This window comes from Pelodiscus sinensis, chromosome 4, assembly GCF_052426305.1.
Source record: "Pelodiscus sinensis isolate ZL-2025 chromosome 4, ASM5242630v1, whole genome shotgun sequence".
Classification (NCBI taxonomy): Eukaryota; Metazoa; Chordata; order Testudines; family Trionychidae; genus Pelodiscus; species Pelodiscus sinensis.
The window spans coordinates 45,893,785-45,913,959 of record NC_143055.1 but is presented as its reverse complement, the minus strand read 5'-3'; the positions used below and the strand labels follow the sequence as shown (position 1 = coordinate 45,913,959).

At 39.3% G+C, this 20,175-nt stretch overlaps 1 protein-coding gene across 1 annotated transcript in view; it reads right to left on the bottom strand.

Annotated features, from left to right (window-relative positions):
• Positions 1 to 636: 636 nt before the first annotated feature.
• The window catches only part of GRXCR1 (glutaredoxin and cysteine rich domain containing 1), a 48,456-nt gene continuing 28,917 nt past the window's right edge, over positions 637 to 20,175 (bottom strand). Inside the window, exons 2-4 of the mRNA XM_089777642.1 lie at positions 14,668 to 14,907; positions 3,658 to 3,723; positions 637 to 855 (exon numbers count right to left, since the gene is read on the bottom strand). Coding sequence (XP_089633768.1) covers positions 676 to 855; positions 3,658 to 3,723; positions 14,668 to 14,907 — 486 coding nt within the window. The 3' untranslated portion in view covers positions 637 to 675. The remainder of the gene's footprint in view (positions 856 to 3,657; positions 3,724 to 14,667; positions 14,908 to 20,175) is intronic.

Sequence of the window (20,175 nt, the reverse complement as noted above, 5' to 3'; positions counted from 1 at the left end):
ACTGCAGTATGTAGCAGATCAATACTTCCTTGTGATGGTTTAGAAATGATTACAAACAGAAGTTACAACACCAAGCATTTATAGAGCTTTGTTCAATAAACTAGTTTGGCATTAAAAGTAGCAGGCTAAGAGAAGTTAATTCTTCAAGGGTTAGTTATGGGATATTTTACATATAAATCACCAGTTACATTTTAGCCCGAGTGAGCTATCAAACATTTACAATACAGTAAAATGCTAAGTGAAAAGAATCAGTAGTCTTGTCTTGTTAGTCTACATCACAAAATTACTGTCATCATTGGCAGTCTGTGCAGAAACTACCAAACAGATATAAACTTCCTTTTTTTTCCAAGTCAAGTTTGAGATACCTGGGTGGGGCAGTGTGAGGAAACATGTGTTACTGCTGCTAAATCTCCTATGTGAATAAAGAAGATTTCCAATCCAAAGGCATTTATGAGCACTATGTTCTCTTAAGTAGCCTGTACTCTCCCTTTATTTGAGACTTTATGCACATAAGGGGCAGTGGCCAGAGTTAAAAGTGTCAGCAATGAGATCAGAAAAGTTTCTTACAAATCAATTTTATTGATTGCATCAGAAACATGGTTGTTTTTAAAAAGTATGTAACAAACTGTTGCGGTAACATAATAAATTGTGATTTTACATGGGAAGATGCCATTCTTAACTTGCACAGCTCTTGCAGCGCTGTAAGCCATTCTCATTGCAAGAGGTACACTTGAGGGCTTTGAAAGAGTCCGTAAAACAGTTCCGAAACACTGACATCTTGCTCCCATGGCACATTGAGCACGGAAGGAAGCCAAAACCACCACAGGAAGGACATTCATGGGGATGCTGCACTCTCTGCATGAGGGAAAAGAAAGCCAGAGAGGAAAAAATATTACCCCATTAATAATTGTAAGCTCCAGTATAATGAGGATTCTGAACTGAAATCCACTCTGCAATATATATTGTAGGAAACAATAAAATCTGAACACTGGAATCTGGTTTTGGTTTTTGTCTTTGTTGTACTACTGCCATAGAATCTTGCTTTCTCTCTCCTTTCAGGTTATAAAAGCAGCAGTCATTACGAGTTGGTATAGCTAACATAATGCGAAATGGTTTGGATTTTCATTTCCCAAAAGAATTAGCTACATTCTAAATATTTTACTGTCTAGTTATGATCTATTAGGTAACTTAATATGCATAGTGCATATTACTATAGTATGACTTGTGTAATTTTTTATGTTTGTGTTTGAATTATGTGATTCAGCATTTGACAGTTGCTCATATGTGAAAATGATTCATACATCTAAGCAAGGCAGAGCTCTTTAGAAAACCAGTATATTCAAATCTAAGTATTGAGGCAATTAGCTTAGGCTTTACTTGTAAAAGATATATACCAGTTTGTGAGCGGCATCTTCCCCCAGCTCTGGGAGAGCAAAGCCCTCAGCGGAGGCAGATACTGCCAATTAGAGGCCAGCTGGGGTCTGTATAAATAAGGACTCAGGGAGGCAAAGACGAGATAGATTCTTGCTGGGGAATAGGAGGGACCTGGCTGCCATGGAAGCTGGGGGCTTCTGAGACAAAGCAGTGTGGGAGAAATGCAGCAGAGCTCATTCCCAGGTGGCAAGGCCTGAGCATACATACTGGACTGCAGAGAGACAGCCAGGCTAAAAGGAGGCAGCAGGTCCACACATCCTTGCCAATGATGAGTGGCCATTTCAGATTGCAGTTTGCCACTGTGGCAGGGGGCTAGATGATGACTGGCAGTGGGTCATTGAGTCCAGGCAGGTATGGAAGAGTTGGGGGATCCCTGGAGGAGAGATCACTCCCACTCTGGAATGGGGCTGAGACACAACTGTAGTGGGTGCTGCCGGATGGCAGTGTCCTGAAGAGGACACCATAGTCTGGGAGTGATGTATGTCTGGCACTGGAGAATGAAATGACGGGGGAGATGCTCGCCCATAGGGCACCTCCCTCTGTCTGGTAAGAGCTAATTTCCAGTGCTACCAGCAGGAGGTATCGTAGCAGTGAGTGTCTGCTCTGTGACACCATCACAGATGAAATTCTTCTTACATTTCTCTAAGGAATAAATGCCTTCAAAATCAATAGTTACACTGGAGTAAACCAGTAGGAGCTAGGTGAAAATAAGGCTTAGACCTCTCATTTGTTTCTGAATCTGTTTTAATTTTCCGTTTCTTTTTCTTTGTGATGCATTAAAAGATGTAAGAAGCAGGCTTAAATCTCTTTTGATGAAAACATTGCCAGTTAAAGTTTTAGGGTGATCAATACATTATATGGGAGAAATGAAATTTTGCAAGTAATTACAGTAGCGTGTGTGTGTGTGCGCGTGGGGGGGAATATCTCCAGAGTTGCTGTGTAGAGTGAAGGCTTTGAGGGTTAACTGACAAATGAGAGCCAGTTATGAATACAATCCCTTTTAGTATTTCCCAGCAGCATCATAAGTAAATAATTAGCAGATTATGCTACAAGCATGTTCTTTGTACATACACTTCTTTGTAATTTCAGCAAACAAATCAACAGAAGTGATGGAAAAACTGTCCAGAAAAATAGTTGTCTAACCAGTAATGCAGCCATCACCATATAGAAAGTGAAAGGGTGAGGAAAGGCAGATCCCTAGCTGGCATACATCAATACAGTTCCCTTGATAGCTATGTCAGTTCATTTCAGTTGAGGATCTGGTCCAAGAATCACATAAATTCTGGTTTCCTAATGCATCTGATACATGGCAAAGAACGGCATAAGATGTGCCTCTGAAGATGGATGAGGCCACAGGGCCCACAACGACAGTGCTAGTTTCCTCAATGTGTGTTGCATTGATAACATGGCAAGGTCATAGAGGGGTAGGATTAGTGTTAGGTGTTGTGTATACACTTAGTAAGAGACTGAGGTTATGTCCTAACCTCAAGAAAGCAAAGGGCGGGAGAAAATAAGTATGGGGAAATGAGACACCAATCTTGAGTTGCCAAAAAACACACATGAACTTTATGATAGAGCACACACACACACACACACACACACAATCAAGGCTTTAACTGACCATCCTTAACTGACCATCCTTCCGCAGATGGGTACTAGAAACCCTCCCAACAAACACAGCGTAACTATATGTAAAGCTGTCTGAATGATCAATCCCTGCACCCAGAGGTGGCTAGAGGATGGAGGGTGCAGGGCAGCTGCTTCCTTCACTATTAAATTCCCTCTGGAACACCCAATTGTTGAGTGGAGATGGTTTGGTCACTTGTACTATTTTGAATGTTGCTTTTCATTGTATTCACCATTGTGTTTCTCTTCTATCAGGATCAAATAATTTGCTGTCTGATTAAATATCAGAATTCTTATGCTGGATTTGTTCCAGCTGAAATAGTGGACATTTTATAAATAGTTCTTAGAGTGAATAAATGTCTTGGGTCTTCTCCCTATCATACTCCAGAACAGTGGCTGGGAGTTTGGCATGGTAGCAACCCCAAACATCTGATGGGGGCTGAAATCTTTGCTGGTAGTTGGTCATTTAAAAAAAATAAAATGGGATTTGTGATCATCAGTTTAAAACAGAGATAAAGGAATTACCTAGCAAATCATTTAATTTTAACATAGCTTCCACATGTAATTTCTTCAAAGAGTTTATGAAAATACAGTTACCTCAATTTTGGTTAAGAGGTCCTGCAGCTCCCCAGATTCATTCATTGACAAAATTTTCTCAGCTCCCTATTAGCAAAAGAAAAAAATGGCAGATTTAGCACTGGGTGATTGGAGTTACCTGAGGATTTTTCCTTCGAAACTTCACCAGGTTGAAGAAAAGATTGAACTTTAACGTGTAGTATTTTAGGAAATGAGCTTTAGGATTACTGAAACCCAAGTTCTTGAAAAACTGTCCACGTTTGGTTCTTTAACTCTTTACTCTGTTTTTATTGTGAATTGCATCACAGCTTAATTAGACCGTTTTCACCTTATTTTACATTATGCACTTCCTGATAGAACACAGAAAACATTTTCTGTTCTATCAAAAATACAATTATATGAATATGCAATGCCTCAGAGAATGTAGCTAAATAATATAGGGAAACTATATTTCAAGTACGCCAGCACATGAGTGTTGAATTCAGACATAACTTTCTTAAAAGTGAGTAAAGGTAATGAAAATTCTGTAAGAACATTGAATCAAAAGTCTGTGGTGAAGAATAATAATTTAGACCGAGTACATTAGGACTTTAGGGATTTCTGTGATCAGAACCAGAGCCACAATGAAATAGTATCATTTTCTTTCTGAAAGTAAATGTTCAGAGGTTACTACAAACAAAATGAAAGTGCCAAAGATGTAAAACTTTTTTCTTGTTTTTGCAAGCAATTGAGGGTCCAATTTTAATGTATTGAATTTACCTTATGTAGATGAACAATAACACCTACCTCTTATATAGGTTGAACCTTCAAGTCCAGCACCCTTACGGCCTGAACAGTCCCAAACAAGAGAATTTGTTGGACCAGATCCTCTGCTACCGACCCAGCCCTGGCCCCGCCTCATCTACTGGTGCTGCCGCAGCTACCATGCCCCTGGCCCTGCTACTAGGGCTGCTGTGGCACCAGCTGTGCTACTGGGACTCCAGCCCCTGTCCCAGCACCAGCACTGCAGGCTCCAAGCCTCCAGGCCTCTTGCCATTCTTGCCACTGGGGCTCCCAGCCAGGAATCCCTGATCCAGGAACACCCATGCTCCATTGCCAGACAAGGGAGTCCTGGTTTTTGGAAATTCAACCTGTATAGTACTCAGTTCTGTAGTGCTCAAGGTGTTTTAAAAAGCAGCTAAACCCCTTTTTAGGTTTGGGGAAATTGAGGCACGAGGTAGACAAGCAGCTTTCCCAGAGTTATCCAGAAGGCTTCTGGAGGGAGAGCCGGGAGTAGAATCCAACACTTCTGAGTCCCAGTCTAATGTTCTAGCTACTAGGCAACACTGTTCTTCCTATAGCTCTGTAATTACTGTCATTGCACAAAATATAGTGAACTGTATGTACAAATTTGAAAATACACAATTCATTTCACAACTCAGAATATGTGGAGTACTGGTATTTTGCTCTCCATGGCCAAATGCTACTTCTCGTCTACCTGCAACACTGTCCTTCAATTACCTTTTGGGGCCTGGAAGGCCCTGAATGCAAATGAATTTATGTTCTACTGAGCAGGGAAGCAGGCCATGTAGAGTACAAACAAAGTGTCTCAGCACACACCATGCAACTTGACTCCATGATCCTGTTTCTACAACAGCTGGGATAGGTGTTTGGTGAAAGGTCAGTGCAGAGGAAGAATGGCTGAGTTATACAATCAGGTGGAAACACCGAACTGAAACCCATGTTCATGGGAGTATACAGGTCCCCAGTTACTTCTACAACCTATTAGTTGACTGAGGCACCAGAGTGGAAGCATAGGTGTTTTACTTCAATGGGCATAGATGGTATACATTGTCATTGTTCCATTCAAGTCAATGGAACTATGATAATTTTTACACCAGCTAAGGATCTGCTTGCAGCTAGCATTGGGGATGATTCCTTATGACTTCCCACCCAACTTAGATGCCCAGAACAAAGTTGTCTTGCTTTAGCTTTTGCCAAGGAATGGCATTTTTTCTCTCTCTAAGGCATAAATACAGCAGCTGTTGTGGGTAACTTCTCTATTACAGCTATTGGCTCTTATTCAGAGACACAGTTTATGACTACAGTATTTTCTCTTCAATGACAACATATGAATATTTTAGCCAACACTTGTCTAACAACTCATTGCTATTCTTTTGTTTCACCGCACTGGAATTAAAAAGGACAGACAATATATATATGGCTGTGGTTAGTTACAGAAGCAAAGCTGACTGTGCACTCAATTCTGCCACCTTTGTTCATGTTGAGTAGTGCCTGCCTCCATGAACTGTCCTATTGAAGCCTACTACAGATTATGGTCTGATGAAAACAGCTGCTTCAGAGACTGTTCCATGGCCCTCTGACATCTGCTTAGGGGATTCTGGAGCTCTACCAGCCACTACATCTCTAGCTTGAACACACTAAATGTTCAGTGCAATGTGCTACTCAATGTGGGTAAGGGTGACAGAACCTGGCACATGAACATTCTGGTCACAGAATCTGACTGTTTGCAAACATTTGCAAATAAACACAACAGTGTTTGTTGAAGTTTGGCTATATGATGTGGGAAGAACTAAACTTAGGCACTACACTAGTGCAAACCTCTGGTATAGATGCACTGCATTGGTATAAGACACAGGTTACATAGCTTGGATTTTCCAGGTAATGAGGCAAGACTTAGGGGTTTACTACTGCACTGAAGTAGATACAACAGTGCAAATTTCCCCAAATCTATACAATCCCTGAGATGACTACAGTATGTTTCCATTTAAAACAGAAATGTCTTATAACTGTGTAGCAATAGTTGGCAAAAAAAAGTCTATGATTCCTGCTTTTTGCTGCTTAGATATTGGATTGTAGTGTAAAGCTACTGTAACAGTAAGTCAAAATTTGACAGGCTTTCCATTATGAACTCAGATCTTAAAGGGTTTATATTTCAGCTTGCTTTCAGCTAAAACTTTATCATCCCAGCTGCAAACCAGAAATTCACATTACTGCACCTTTTTCATCTTAATGGTACAATAGTTAGCAACACTTTTAAAGCCTTTAATGTGAACTAGAAATGAAATGTGAGACTGTTTTCCAGGGAGCTAATTTATACTGAAGTTCGGTGACTCTAAGAATAAAAATAAAGGCTCCATGGTTTAGTTCAAAAATTAGCCACTGGGTTTACATGGTAGCTGCTTTTCATAACTTCTTTGATGATGGCACAGGCTATGGACTAGATTATGCCTTGCACCTAGACAGCTGCATGCGGGTGTTAAGGAGGAAGGATTCTACCCCTTCTGAGGCCAACATAAGGGTCATCAATAATTACCACGCTAATAGTTAGGGAAGTACAGAGACAGTGTTCCTGATGCACACACATGGATGTACAGTGGGTTGTGAAGAGTAGCTGAGACAGCACAACCATGAGCTTCCCTCCTTCTCCTTCCCCAACATGTACCAGCTAAACTGGACACCCTTTAAATTAATATAATTACATGTTAAATACTTTCCCACCCAGTCTTCTGGGGGGGGGGCGGAGTACAGCTCCCTAACACCCCCTGAGTATGAGCTCCATGCTAAAAGCATGATCTAGCCCTATGTAGATAGCATGCTAAAATAGATTTAATATCACACACACCATTTTTATGGTGATGGAGCTCTTTCTGGAGCAATTTGTATAGTACAGGTGCTGAGAGCCACTGAACCAAACTGCAAACCATAGCCTGAAGTTTGCAAATTATTCAAACCTCTTGAAGTCAGGGGTTGCTACTACGTCTCCAGCACCCCTAGTTCTAGCATCTATGGCTCTATCTGCCCACTATTACAGTACCAGGTCTCTGAGATTAATTTATTTCAGTTCTTCAAGATGAAGTAATGTTGAGTACACTAGTAGGATTCAGAATTATAATCCAAATCAAGATTATTCAATTTAGATGTTAAATCTACTAAATTAAAAAGCCTGCCCCATTTCATTTTTTTTTAAATCTTTCTCTATGCCACAACTAAATAATTATCCTATAGTGTGAGTAATTTCTAGTCAGAGGACAATGCTATCATCCATTTGTAATATGAGTTTTGATTTAAATGTAAATCAGAGCACTTAGTGCTTGCATTAACCATTTTGCACAGAAATAGCAAACAAAAGTCATACATGAAAAGGGATCCCCAGGGTGTATTGCCTTTAATTATATTATTTGAATTTTCCTTCAGTCTAAGTGTGTTTTAATGCACAGGGTAGCAAGGAGTAAGTGCAACACTATGCAGTCCTTGTTTAGCAATGGTTCAGTGAACGTTTTGCCTGAGTTAAGGACAACAGGATTTGGTCCTAAGAGACATAGCTCCAAGACATGAGGTGGAAGCTTTCTCACACTGTCCTGCCATAGCACCATAAGTCTGCACAAGGAGAATTGCAGAGGCATCCTTGCTCAAAGAGATACAATTATCTCAGTGTCTATATGGGAATTTTGATATGAATATCTTTTCTACACTAAGTCAGAGTTTGCTGCAAGTGAGATGTCGAATATAGATACATGAAGATCATGTTGTGATTTGGGACACAGATGTAAGATCTGAGCCTAAAATATGTTTCTGAACTTACTTTCCCCTGAATCCCACATCTCATTGATAAATAAATTCATTTATTTTTCATTTGATTTTCAGACTATCATCTATCTTTAATTTAAAGAGCTATCCTTCATTTACAACTATTTTTATCAACCAGCAATGATCAGAAAATATTATGCTTTAATGAAGTTTTAGTGTAGTAAATCTGATGCTGTATGGCTAGTATTTATTAAGTTTGAAAAGACAAATGGAGAGCAAATATCACTAAAACACATAATTATCACTCTCTAGCCACTGTTGCACTGCAGTAAAAGTGCATTTGCGTTTAGATTAAATTCATTTCTCTCTTTTGGGAGGAAAGAGTACAGGTGTGAATAGAACTATGTAAATAATGGATTTTTTTTCAATTCAGTGGCATTTTTAAAATGTAATAAAATAACAATCAATTGTTTTGATTTCTATCTCTAAGGTATTTCTTAAAATAAATAAAATTTCAAATATAATATTTTGAACTGAAAAAAACAAGTGTTCACTTTTTATTATTTATGTTTCTGATTATTATTTTTTGTCAGAATTTTGTTTTGGGTGTATTCCAATTAAAAAAATGAGTGAATTTACAAAATCCTTTGGTTGACTCAAATCTTTTCAGGAAAAATACCTGTTTGAATATTTTTCTCCCACCTCTAGTTATGAATACTTCCATAATATTAGAAGAAAACATTTTTGTATACTACATCTCATGGATTAACTGCACCTGCCTGTGTGGTAGGTCGTTCCCTTGGTAAAACATCTAGGCAGTCTTCCTCTTCACCACCCATATAAAAAAAAAATATTCTTTTTTGTTTTGGGTTCTCTCTCACCCAAGCTTCACCATTCGGTTCAGATTCGTAATGTCCTAAAATGACACCCTTCTTTCCCATACATTCTTACTATTTGCTTGGCTTTTTCTTTTTCTTACTATTTGCCCAGCAAGTTTCTGTGTATAGAATATCAGCTTCTCAAAGTGCTACTAAACAACTGCAGGAGATCAAGATTCACCAGTGATGGCTGGGCTCTTCAGTTTATGAAGGCAACACTCATGGGCTACATCTACATTGCATCCCTCTTGCGCAAAAGCTTGTGCAAATGAAGCATGGATTAGCATATTGCCATGCTTCATTTGCATAATTAATTAGGGGGCATTTTTGCGCACGAGGCTTTTGTGCAAAAAGGAGCCCTCTACACAGCTCCTTTTTGTGCAAAACCCCCCTCTTGCCCAAGAGCCTTTCTTCCTTATTTTTTCAGGAAGAACGGTTCTTGCACAAGAGGGGGGTTTTGTGCAAAAAGGAGCTATGTAAATGGCTCCTTTTTTGGGCAAAAGCCTCTTGCTAATCCACACTTCATTTGCATAGGCTTTTGCACAAGAGTGATACAATGTACATGTAGCCATAGTTTCATTGATGTCAATTATAAGGCCCGAAAGTGCCCTTATGACTATCAAGTCTGAGCTCCTGCATAAAAAAGGGCCTAATTTCTCAATGAACTAAAGCATGTTTTTTTATAAAATTGGCTGATATTAATATGAATAATCCAGCACATTCCTGGATTAATTTATACAGTAAAATTCTTTGCTGTATGTTATTTTCACTACCATCCAAACAATTTTCTGATGGAGGCTCTCAGACAATGATCAAATCACTATTAACCTTGTCTTGGATAATATAATCCAGCTGAACTTCTTAAATCTCTCACTTTAAGGCAGGCTTTATAGATCTTGAATAATTCTTGTAGCTCTTTTTTAATCCTTTCCAATTTTTCAGCATTTTATTTTGTAGTGTGGACACCAGACACAACATGGTATTTCAGAAGTGATCTCACCAAATACAGACATAATACCACCTTCCTGCTATCCCTGTACACACTCTTGTAGCCATAGCAACTTTTGTACAGTTTGTTATTCGCTACAGCTACGTCTAGACTACAAGCCACTTTTGAAAGAGAGCATCTAGACTGTAACCACTTCTTTCGAAAAAGCGAGCCACTTTTTTCGAAAGAGAGCACCCAGGCAGTCTGGGTGCTCTTTTTTGAAAAAGCCCTGTTTGCATTCAAGTACACCTTTTTTCTAAAGAGCATTTTTGAAAAAAGGCGTTCTTCCTCGTAAAATGAGGTTTACCACGGTCGAAAAACTGCATGTTCTTTCGCTTTAATTTCAGAAGAACGCGCAGCAGTCTAGATGCCGGGGAAGTTTTTTTGAAAAAAGGCCACATTTTTCAAAAAAACCTGTAGTCTAGACACACCCTATGGCATATAGGTCTTTTCCTGAGACACTGTTTTCCATGATACAATTTCCTATCCTGGAAATATGACCTAGAGTCTCTGTTCTTGGATGCACGACCTTGCATTTGTCCATATTAAAATGCATGTTGCTTGTTTCAGGGAATATACAAAATGATATCAACTTGTGTCTAAAGACAAATAACAATATTACCACTTTAGATGAGGTAGGGGGCTGTGTGGCAATAGTAACTACTATCTGAAAAGAGTGAGTTTATAAGAAATAAGAAGTCTTAAATAAAATGGCAAACGCAAGGACTTCTCTTTGAACGTGCTTAGCCTACAGACTGAGTCAGTTTCCTGGCTCCTAAAAATTATCCCTTGTAAAGTTAATCACCCAATTCCCCCCACCCGCCACCTCACACACTCTCCTCTGCCATCTTTGAGGAGGGTTTTTTCAAGTCAGAAAAATTAATGTATCTCCAAACAGCAGTTTTTTCATAAGGGGTTGGGGGAGGGAGTAGACATAATACATGAGGACTGGGGACAGAGTCAAGCGTTCAACTTTACACACCACATGATCCTACTGTTGGACAGATGATTTCATCCATTGTACCAGGCAGTCATCATAACATGTTCAAAGGCCTGGGAACCTTGCCACAAAATGAGAAAACTGTGAATTCAGCACAGTCCCATAGTCTGGGGAAGGAAAACCTAAAATTAGTCCTCAAAGGGCTAAATTGCTGACTTATTGGTCTCTAAAAAGATAATATTAAAACCAGCTCTTTAGGAGTACTGACCTCTGCAAAACGGAGAAAGCAGGTAGGGGGATAAAAGCTTGTTCTGGTGACAGATGTACAATTGTCACCTCACACTCATGATAGTGGGACAATGACTGTAAGAGTATTCACTATTCATACCACCAAAGGAAAGCCATAGAATGTTTTTGCTGTTGCAAAATACAAAAGCACACAGAGTAAGGTAATCACACAGACTCACTGAAATGGCAAAGGCAACACAACCACTGAGTTTATAATACAACCACATTTTACAACTGGTATTTTCTTAAAGAGCTATACACATTTAAATGTTAGTATCATCATCAGTAAATCTTCAGACCAGATAGAAAATAAAAAATCTAATTATTACATTTGCCACTCTGTGAGATTTGGCCAAAGGGAAGAAATGTAATATAAAAAAATTATGAAATATATTAAATGGACACATAACTGAATTTCTTCAGCCAAATCTCTAAGGTGAATGACTAATGGAAGATAAAATTAATCAAATATCATATGAAAATAAATTATTCAACACTAAGTTCTACTTTAATTTGAAAAATATCATTCAACCATTCCCTTTGCATATTTTTCATACATTTTCTCTCCCTGACCCTCCAGGAAACCCTTGGATTTTACATCTGACAGGTCTCCAACAGTTCTGGAAAAAGATAAACAATTGGAAAAGGATAAACAATTTCTACAATTCCTTTTTTTATCACCTTCTTACAGAAAACGCTGGGATACTAAAGTAGAGTGAGAAATTGAAGGGCATACTTCAAGCTTGAGAGAGGCAGGCCTCAAGTAAATGTTAGAGGATATATTGCAAATTGACCACCTTGCACCTTTAAACAGTGCAGGTGTTTGGCTGGCTGAGTGAAGGGAACATTGTTTTATGGCTAGGAATGGGAGAGATTAAAACTGCTTAGATGCCTACTGAATAATTATGGAATAAACCTGGGATTATCTGTGCTGCACACTGTATCTACCAGGTAGTCCCAGATATCTAATAGTGAAGTTGCAGCCTGATTAAACCTGTGTCAAATGTCTTCTGTTCTTCCTTTGGCATAGCCAGACAATTAACCAGATTATTCCATAACACCAATACCATTTAGATAATAGCTGAAAAAATGTAACAAGACTTGTGTCTGCTTCTCTCATATCTGAATCCCTCTCACAGGAGTCCTTTTCTTAGACTTCAAAATCTACCTTACTTGTCTGATATCACAAGACAGCAATCTTTTGATATCTACTATACTGATGTAATGAACTAACAACCCAGATAGAAGTCACCTTGAAGGTTCTGTCTAAACATCAATATCTGCATCTGAATCCAAAAAGTAAGCGATTGGCTGCACAAGTATAAGAGAGACCTTTTTTATTTACTACCCACCTATGGTCAACTGTGCTATTACCACTGCTGTTCAAATTGAAATGTGTGGCCCATTCAAACTTGCCAAAAATAGACAAGAGTCATTTGTCCCAGCGGTATTTCTTTTTTAAATTAGCAATTTGTTGGAAAATGAATGGAGCACTGTTTTGACTACTGGATTTAAGTAAGAAGCTGAAATAAAGCAGTCCACCAATATAATACAATCTGTTTGTGGAGAATAGGATACATTAGTATATAATTTGTTTTTCTGTCTCTAAACAGGTGACTAACTAAAACCATCCACTGCTTTTTATGGTAACTCAAATTAAAAAAAAACATGGCAAGGTGTCCTTATGAAGAAAAAGTTGATTGTATATTTTGATTCAACATATGGCTGTTTTGGTAAACATGCCTGGCAGTAAACTTATTTGCTAGACGATTCAGAGAAAGTCAACACCAATAGAGCATAAATACAGTCAAAGCAAATTCAAATGCCTACTGGTGGATTTTTTTATGATTTTTTCCCATTATTGAGTCAGCTCTAATATCAAGGATCCCTTGTTTGTCTATTCCATTTGTTTTCAACAAATAATTAATTAAAGATTCTATCTTCATTAACATAAACAAAATAGTTTGTCAAGTCACTATCACACCTTTAATGATGGTTCTTTAACAGCTGATTTATATATACATAAAGAATAAGTTTTGTGCCCTCTGAAATGTCTCTGTTTTATGCCTTTTCTATTTGCCTTTCTTTGAAACACACCAGCCATTTCAACCTTTTGGTGATGTGGAAGAAGCTCTTCTTGAAGACTCTCCATAACTACAAATTAAACACTTCAGAAATCTTTCTAAGGCTATATCTAGACTGCAGGCTTCTTTTGGAAGAAGTTTTTCCAGAAGAAATCTTCCGAAAAAACCTTCTGAAAGAGAGCATCCACACAGCCAAAGCACATTGAAAAAATGATCTGCTTTTTAGAAAGATAGCGTCCTCACTGAATGGACGCTATCTTGCCTTTAAGCTTTGATTGCTATGGACAGAGTGGCCACCAGGGCACCCGTGCCTTTTTCTCTTTCCTCTTCTCTCAAAAGAATACCCTCTTCCCTGTCCACACACGCCTTTTTCCGAAAGAGCTCTTTCAGAAAAAGGCTTCTTCCTCATAGAAAGAGGTTTACCAATGTCAGAAAAACTCCTGTGTTCTTTCAATTTTTTTTTTTGAAAGAATGTGATTTCAGTGTGGACATAAGTGAAGTTTTTCGGAAAAATGGCCATTTTTCCAAAAAACCATCTGTAGTGTAGACATAGCCTAAGTGAGAAAGGAAGTTTGAACAGATGAGATGAACCCAAACCAAATCTAGTTTCAAACATCTGTGAATTTTTAGACCCAAGGCTTGAGAATACTAGTCTGGATTTCTTTTTAAAAAATAAATTTATCTTCAGTTCTCAGCATAATAATATATTGTTCTTTTTACCTCACTCCATTCTGATTCAGGGTTATGCAGCTCTCTCCCATACTTAAAATGAAGAGGTAGCCACTTGCATGCAAATAAACGGAATTTAACTAATCACATAAAGGATGTAGAAGAGTGCAAAATGGCATCTAAATCACAGGAACTGAGCCCCAAACATATAGAATACATTTTATATTTAAATACAGACGTTAATAAATAGCAATCTAATACTGACTACACTCCATGCTGATTCTTGACTATATTAGCTGACACAAATATAATATGAAGCCCATTTCCCTATATTCTTATGGTTTCAATTATAAAGTTGAATTATTTCTTCAGAGGCTGAGCATAACTTGTTCACTTTTTTGTTACTTAATCATGCCCTTCCCCAACTTTTTCCTGTTTCATCCACTTGTTGCATCTTGTATTACCCTATACTGTAGGCTCTTTGGGACAGGGTTCATGTTTCACTGTATACCTGCACAGGGCCAAGCACTATAAGGCCCAATCCATGATTGCTCCTGTAATACAAATAATAAAAGAAAATAATTCCTCGTTCTTACTGGTTAGCATCTATGCACACAGACTGCAGAGGGAAATTTAGATATGTGTGGAACTTACCCCAAGATATTGGCCGTCAATAAAGACAACAGGGAGTGATGGGATTTCACCCACCCTCCTGCATCTTTCTTCTAGTTCTTTCCCATAGTCACTGTTCAGGGCAATGTTTTTTTCTTCAAATTTCACCCTGTGATTTTGGAAGATCTTTCTTACTAGTTCGCATCTTTCAAACGTAGTTCTCACCACACGAAGGCTGGTAGTGTAAATTACAATGCGACCAAATTCTAGAACCGTAGATACCTGGAAAACATCATGTTGTTAGTGGCCACTCCAGTAAATAAGAAGTTAGTGGTTACATTTATTTTGTGGCTGTACTGTACCTTTCAGTGATTTTGTTCATTTCAAATATTATTTAAGCAGTAAGTACATCTTAACCTTTTTTCCAAAACTCTTGTTTTGGTTTTATTTTTCCCCTCAAATGTAAGGATGGGAAAGAATGAGGTGTGATCTGGGATTAAGTTGTCACAATTGCCATGCAGGGGCCCAATTAAGATGGGTTTATGGTGGCATAGCACAATGGTGCAAGCAGCTTTGAACGTAGACAAAGGAAGTAGGAGAGCAGGGGGTGCTGTAGCACCCCCCCCCCAAATTTTGTGCTGTTTTCTGGGGTCCCAGACACTGGCCATGCTGTCTCTAGGGGTCCTGCCCATCAGCAGGATCTGCTGCTGGCCCAGGGTCCTGGCTTCCAGGGGCTCAGCTGCATGATCCTTGGCCCTGTGCCTGAGTCTCTGCACCTGCCCGCAGCTATAGCCCCAGCCTGGGGCAGGGAGGGACACTGACAAGGTAAAGTGGGGGTGGAGGCACAGCTCCATATCCCCACCCTAAAAATTATTCCAGTGCCACTGGCTTTGAATACTGGTCAATCAGCACCACTAATTCCAGTTTGTAAAAGCACCAAACCCCAGTTCTGCAGCTGTGATGTTCAGCTCGGTATGTGATGAATCCACTTTTCTGGGATTTTCCAGCCACTGTAACAATGTTCCCTCTAATTTTGTCCATCCATGTGCTGAATAAGTTTTTCTATGTGCACCAAGGTCTTTGTGGATGAGCACCACCTGTAGAAACACATGCTGCCAGGTGTGGGCGCTCTGCAGATCAGCTGCATGGCACTTGAATCTCTCCTAGGTAGTTGTCCAAGCACTTAGCTTACAGGGAACACAGCCCTGTATCAATTACTGTTTTGTTTTTTCCTCACCCAGTTGGGTTTAGGGATCCATACAGCTAATGGTATTTTGATCTCACAGTAATTTACCTGTGAATACTTAAGTAAAGGGACTGTTAATAGGCAAATTGTAGGCCAAATGTGGACTGCAAGAAACTTCTGAACAGGCCTTAAATCTTTTTATTCACTTATTATCATTTGTTGTTAGCTCCAGAGTATGGACCTTGACTTTATCTGACCAAGAAATATGGACCTTGACAAAAAATAAATCAACTAACACTGCTATAGCTCATGCTATTATGATTCCTTGTGAAAAAACAATGCCTGGACAAAAGGATGCAAGAGAAAGGCAGACAATGTTGTCTAACTGCTTAGGAATGGCATTTCTTGAGGAGCACTCAGTACTTCCTGGTCTTTGAAGAAGATTCCACAAACAGTTTTCCCTTTTAAAATGGTAAATTTACAAAAAGGGTCAGACCCAAACCTCATTGTAGTCACCAGAAGTTGAAAGAGAAAGTACATGAGAGTGAATCCACTCTTTAAAAAAATGACTTGCATTTTAGTCTAAGAACTATCATTGTAGAGATACTAAGTTCAGGCAACCATGGGACAAATACGAAACGCCTAGATTATTAACTAAAGTAAAATAAACATCCAAGTCTTTTGAGTTGCCCACTGCCAGAGCCAATATAAATTTTCATTTTGTCAATGTTACAGAAATAAAGCCACAAAATAGGCAACATTCCAAAACACACACAATATACTGTAGCAATTTGTAAAAAATATTCTTGGTGGGTGATTATGCATTTTGAATTGTGTTAGCTAAATGTAAAGGTAAAATTTCAATCAAAGTGGGACATACACCATTGGAAATGTCAGTAAATAATGAAGTTATGATTTATCTTACTAGTCAAATGCACAAAAATGTCACTGGCTGCAAATGTATTTTATTAGATTTTTAAAGGGTTCAATTTGTCATAAAGGAGAGACATCAAGAACTTTCAGGTCTTAATCACAAAGGGATGCTTTAAAAAAATCTGGAATTTACCAGTTTCCTATCCACTATCCCAGGCCACTGGGTTCTTCCTCGCTATACTTCGTGGGTCACCTGAAAATCTGGGGCACTAAATTTCTGGGTTCCCTATGTGGCTGCCTGTACTTGTATGTCTAAGTATGGCCCTATCACTTCCACTGCAAACTTCTTGGTTCCTCTCTGCTCCCTTCTTCTGGTTGCTTTCCCCTGCTGGCAGTAGCAGGGCTGCTTTCTCCCTACCTCTTCTCTGCTTCCTCCCACCCAGCACCAAATGTGCTCCTCTCAGACAGTGGCCAGACACTAGTGAGGGCTTTTTCCTGCCCTAAGGGGTGGAGAAGAGCCCTCAGCCTCTGCAACTTGGCTCTGATCCCAGGCAAGTCCTTGAACATGAGTAGACTCTGCTGGTGGAATCTCTGAGCCCTAAGCCCTCAGCAGAAGCTGGGTGGGAGCGCAGGTGGGAGGGAAGCCTCAAGAGCCCAGAACAAGCTGCCCAGGGGTGGCAAGGGTGAAGGGAAGCCCGAAGTCCCTGCAGAAGCCACACAGGGAGGGCTCATTTGTGTAGGGCCCCATAAAATGTAAGCTCAGTCCTGAGGAGAGGAATAGCTTGACCCTTGTTAAAACATTCAATATATTACTATGTTAATAGGATAACGAGTCTTGTGGATAAGGGAGAAGTGGTGGATGTGGTATACCTAGACTTTAGTAAAGCATTTGATACGGTCTTGCATGATATTCTTATCAATAAACTGGGTAAATACAACTTAGATGGGGCTACTATAAAGTGGGTGCATAACTGGCTGGATAACTGTACTCACAGAGTAATTATTAATGATTCACAATCCTGCTAGAAAGGCATAACAAGTGGAGTTCCACAGGGGTCTGTATTGGGACCGGCTCTGTTCAATATCTTCATCAACGATTTAGATATTGGCAAAGAAAGTACGCTTATTAAGTTTGCAGATGATTAAAACTGGGAGGGGTTGCAACTAATCTGCAGGATAGGGTCTTAATTCAAAATGACCTGGACAAATTGGAGAAATGGTCTGAGGTAAATAGGATAAAGTTTAATAAAGACAAATGCAAAGTGCTCTACTTAGGAAGGAACAATCAATTTCATACATACAGAATGGGAAGCTACTGTCTGGGAAGGACTACGGCAGAAAGGGATCTAGAGGTTATAGAGGATCACAAGTTGAATATGAGTCAGCAGTGTGATGCCGTTGCAAAGAAAGCAAACATGATTCTGGGATGCATTAACAGGTGTGCTGTGAGCAAGACACGAGAAGTCATTTTTCAGCTCTACTCAGTGCTGGTTAGGCCTCAGTTGGAGTATTGTGTTCAGTTCTGGGCACCGCATTTCAAAAAGGATGTGGAGAAATTGGAGAGGGTCCAGAGAAGAGCAACGAGAATGATTAAAGGTCTACAGAACATGACCTATGAGGGAAGTCTGAAGGAATTAGGTTTTGTTTAGTTTAGAAAAGAAAAGATTGAGGGGGCACATGATAGCAGTTTTCAGATATCTAAAAGGGTGTCATAAGGAGGAGGGAGAAAACTTGTTAATCTTGGCCTCTGGGGATAGAACAAGAAGCAATGGGCCTAAACTGCAGCAAGGGAGGTTTAGGTTGGACATTAGGGAAAAGTTCCTAACTGTCAGGGTAGTCAAACACTGGAATAAATTGCCCAGGGAGGTTGTGGAATCTCCATCTGTGGTGCTATTTAAGACTAGGTTAGATAAATGTCTATCAGGGATGGTCTAGACAGTATTTGGTCCTAACATAAGGGCAGGGGACTGGACTCGATGACCTCTCGAGGTCCTTTCCAGTCCTAATATTATATGATTCTATGATTACAGTAATGATCCAAAATATTTCATAAGCCTCATCTGTCATCTTTGTCTGATACATTATTTTCTACTTATTTCTAGTTATTGTATTATTACTAGCATCCATTGTGCACAACTCTAAAGTGCCCAGCACCATACTCTCTTAGTGCACCAATACTACTTCAGCATTATTTATGCAAACAACTCAGATCTCTTTGTGAACATTCATTTGTTCTTGTAATGTCCATGTGAGGTACCATTATTCCGATTTCACAAATGGGGAAACTGAGGCACATAGCGATTCAACAAATTTCTTAAGGTCACATAGGAATGCTGTGGCACAACCACGAAGAGGGTCTGTCATGTTACTCAGTTGTAGGCTTTAACCATAAGACTGTCTCTTAACAAAACTCTGCTAAACTAAATGGGGGAGGGGGGAAGTATTCACAATCTGGTTACAGATGTGCTATGGAACTAGGATTTCTGAGTAATGATCCACAATTAAACAAGATTCCTTATGGAGCAGAAGAGCTAATGCCAAAGTCCGAAAGATTTGCAAAATTACTTAAAATAGAAAATTATTCTGAATTGCTTCAAAACAGATGTTTAATACAATGCACAATTTGTGGGGGGAAAACATCTACTTATGATCTATGTAGAAAACATCTACGTAAGACAAAAGGTTGAGGGAAGTTGATTACAATTCAGCTAGCTATTTTTGAACTAATGGAAATGCTAACTCCAAAGATTTCTTTAATAGTGCCAATTCACAATCCCATAGGCAAATACTACCTTCACATATGCTTGACTAGAAAGACTGGCATACATGTCCCCTAAATTATGCTTTCCAACATGAAATCAAGTCAAGTTAGATCTTGGCAACATTGTCACAATGAACAGGTACCAGAATCAGCATCTCTAAAACCTGGTCAAGCACTTTCCTGTGGAATTGTTTTCCCAGTGGAAGATGCTGATTTGGAAGAATAAAACATTCCCATGAACATGTTGTTTCTATTGAAACTTTAGATGGAAACCAAGTAAGACAGCCTGCCCGCAGCCAGTTTGCCCACCCCCTTTTCTGGCTCTTTGGCCACCTGCCTTTTGGGAGAGACTGGGAGATCTCAGAGCTCTCTGGCACCCTGGTAGCTTGGTGCCACTTAGCTGGCATAATGTGCTCCAACACCATGCAAGGTGAGTTAACACAAACTTCTGGGAGCATATTGAGCAGAAATTTTTTTTAAAGTCCATTTTGGAAGAGCTGAAACACGTTTTTTTGAAAGCATCTCTCCCATAGAAAATGTTACATAGCCTATGTTTATCTTCTGATTTTCTTTTAATGCCACACTTTCTGTAGGATGGAAATTCCAGTTACCACACAGTTCTAAATTCTAGTGTTAGTGGTTTCCAGTCACAGCAGATGGGATTGAGATAAAGGCTCATTATCTAGATTAACATCAGCACTTGAGGTACTTTTGGCAGCATACCAATCAA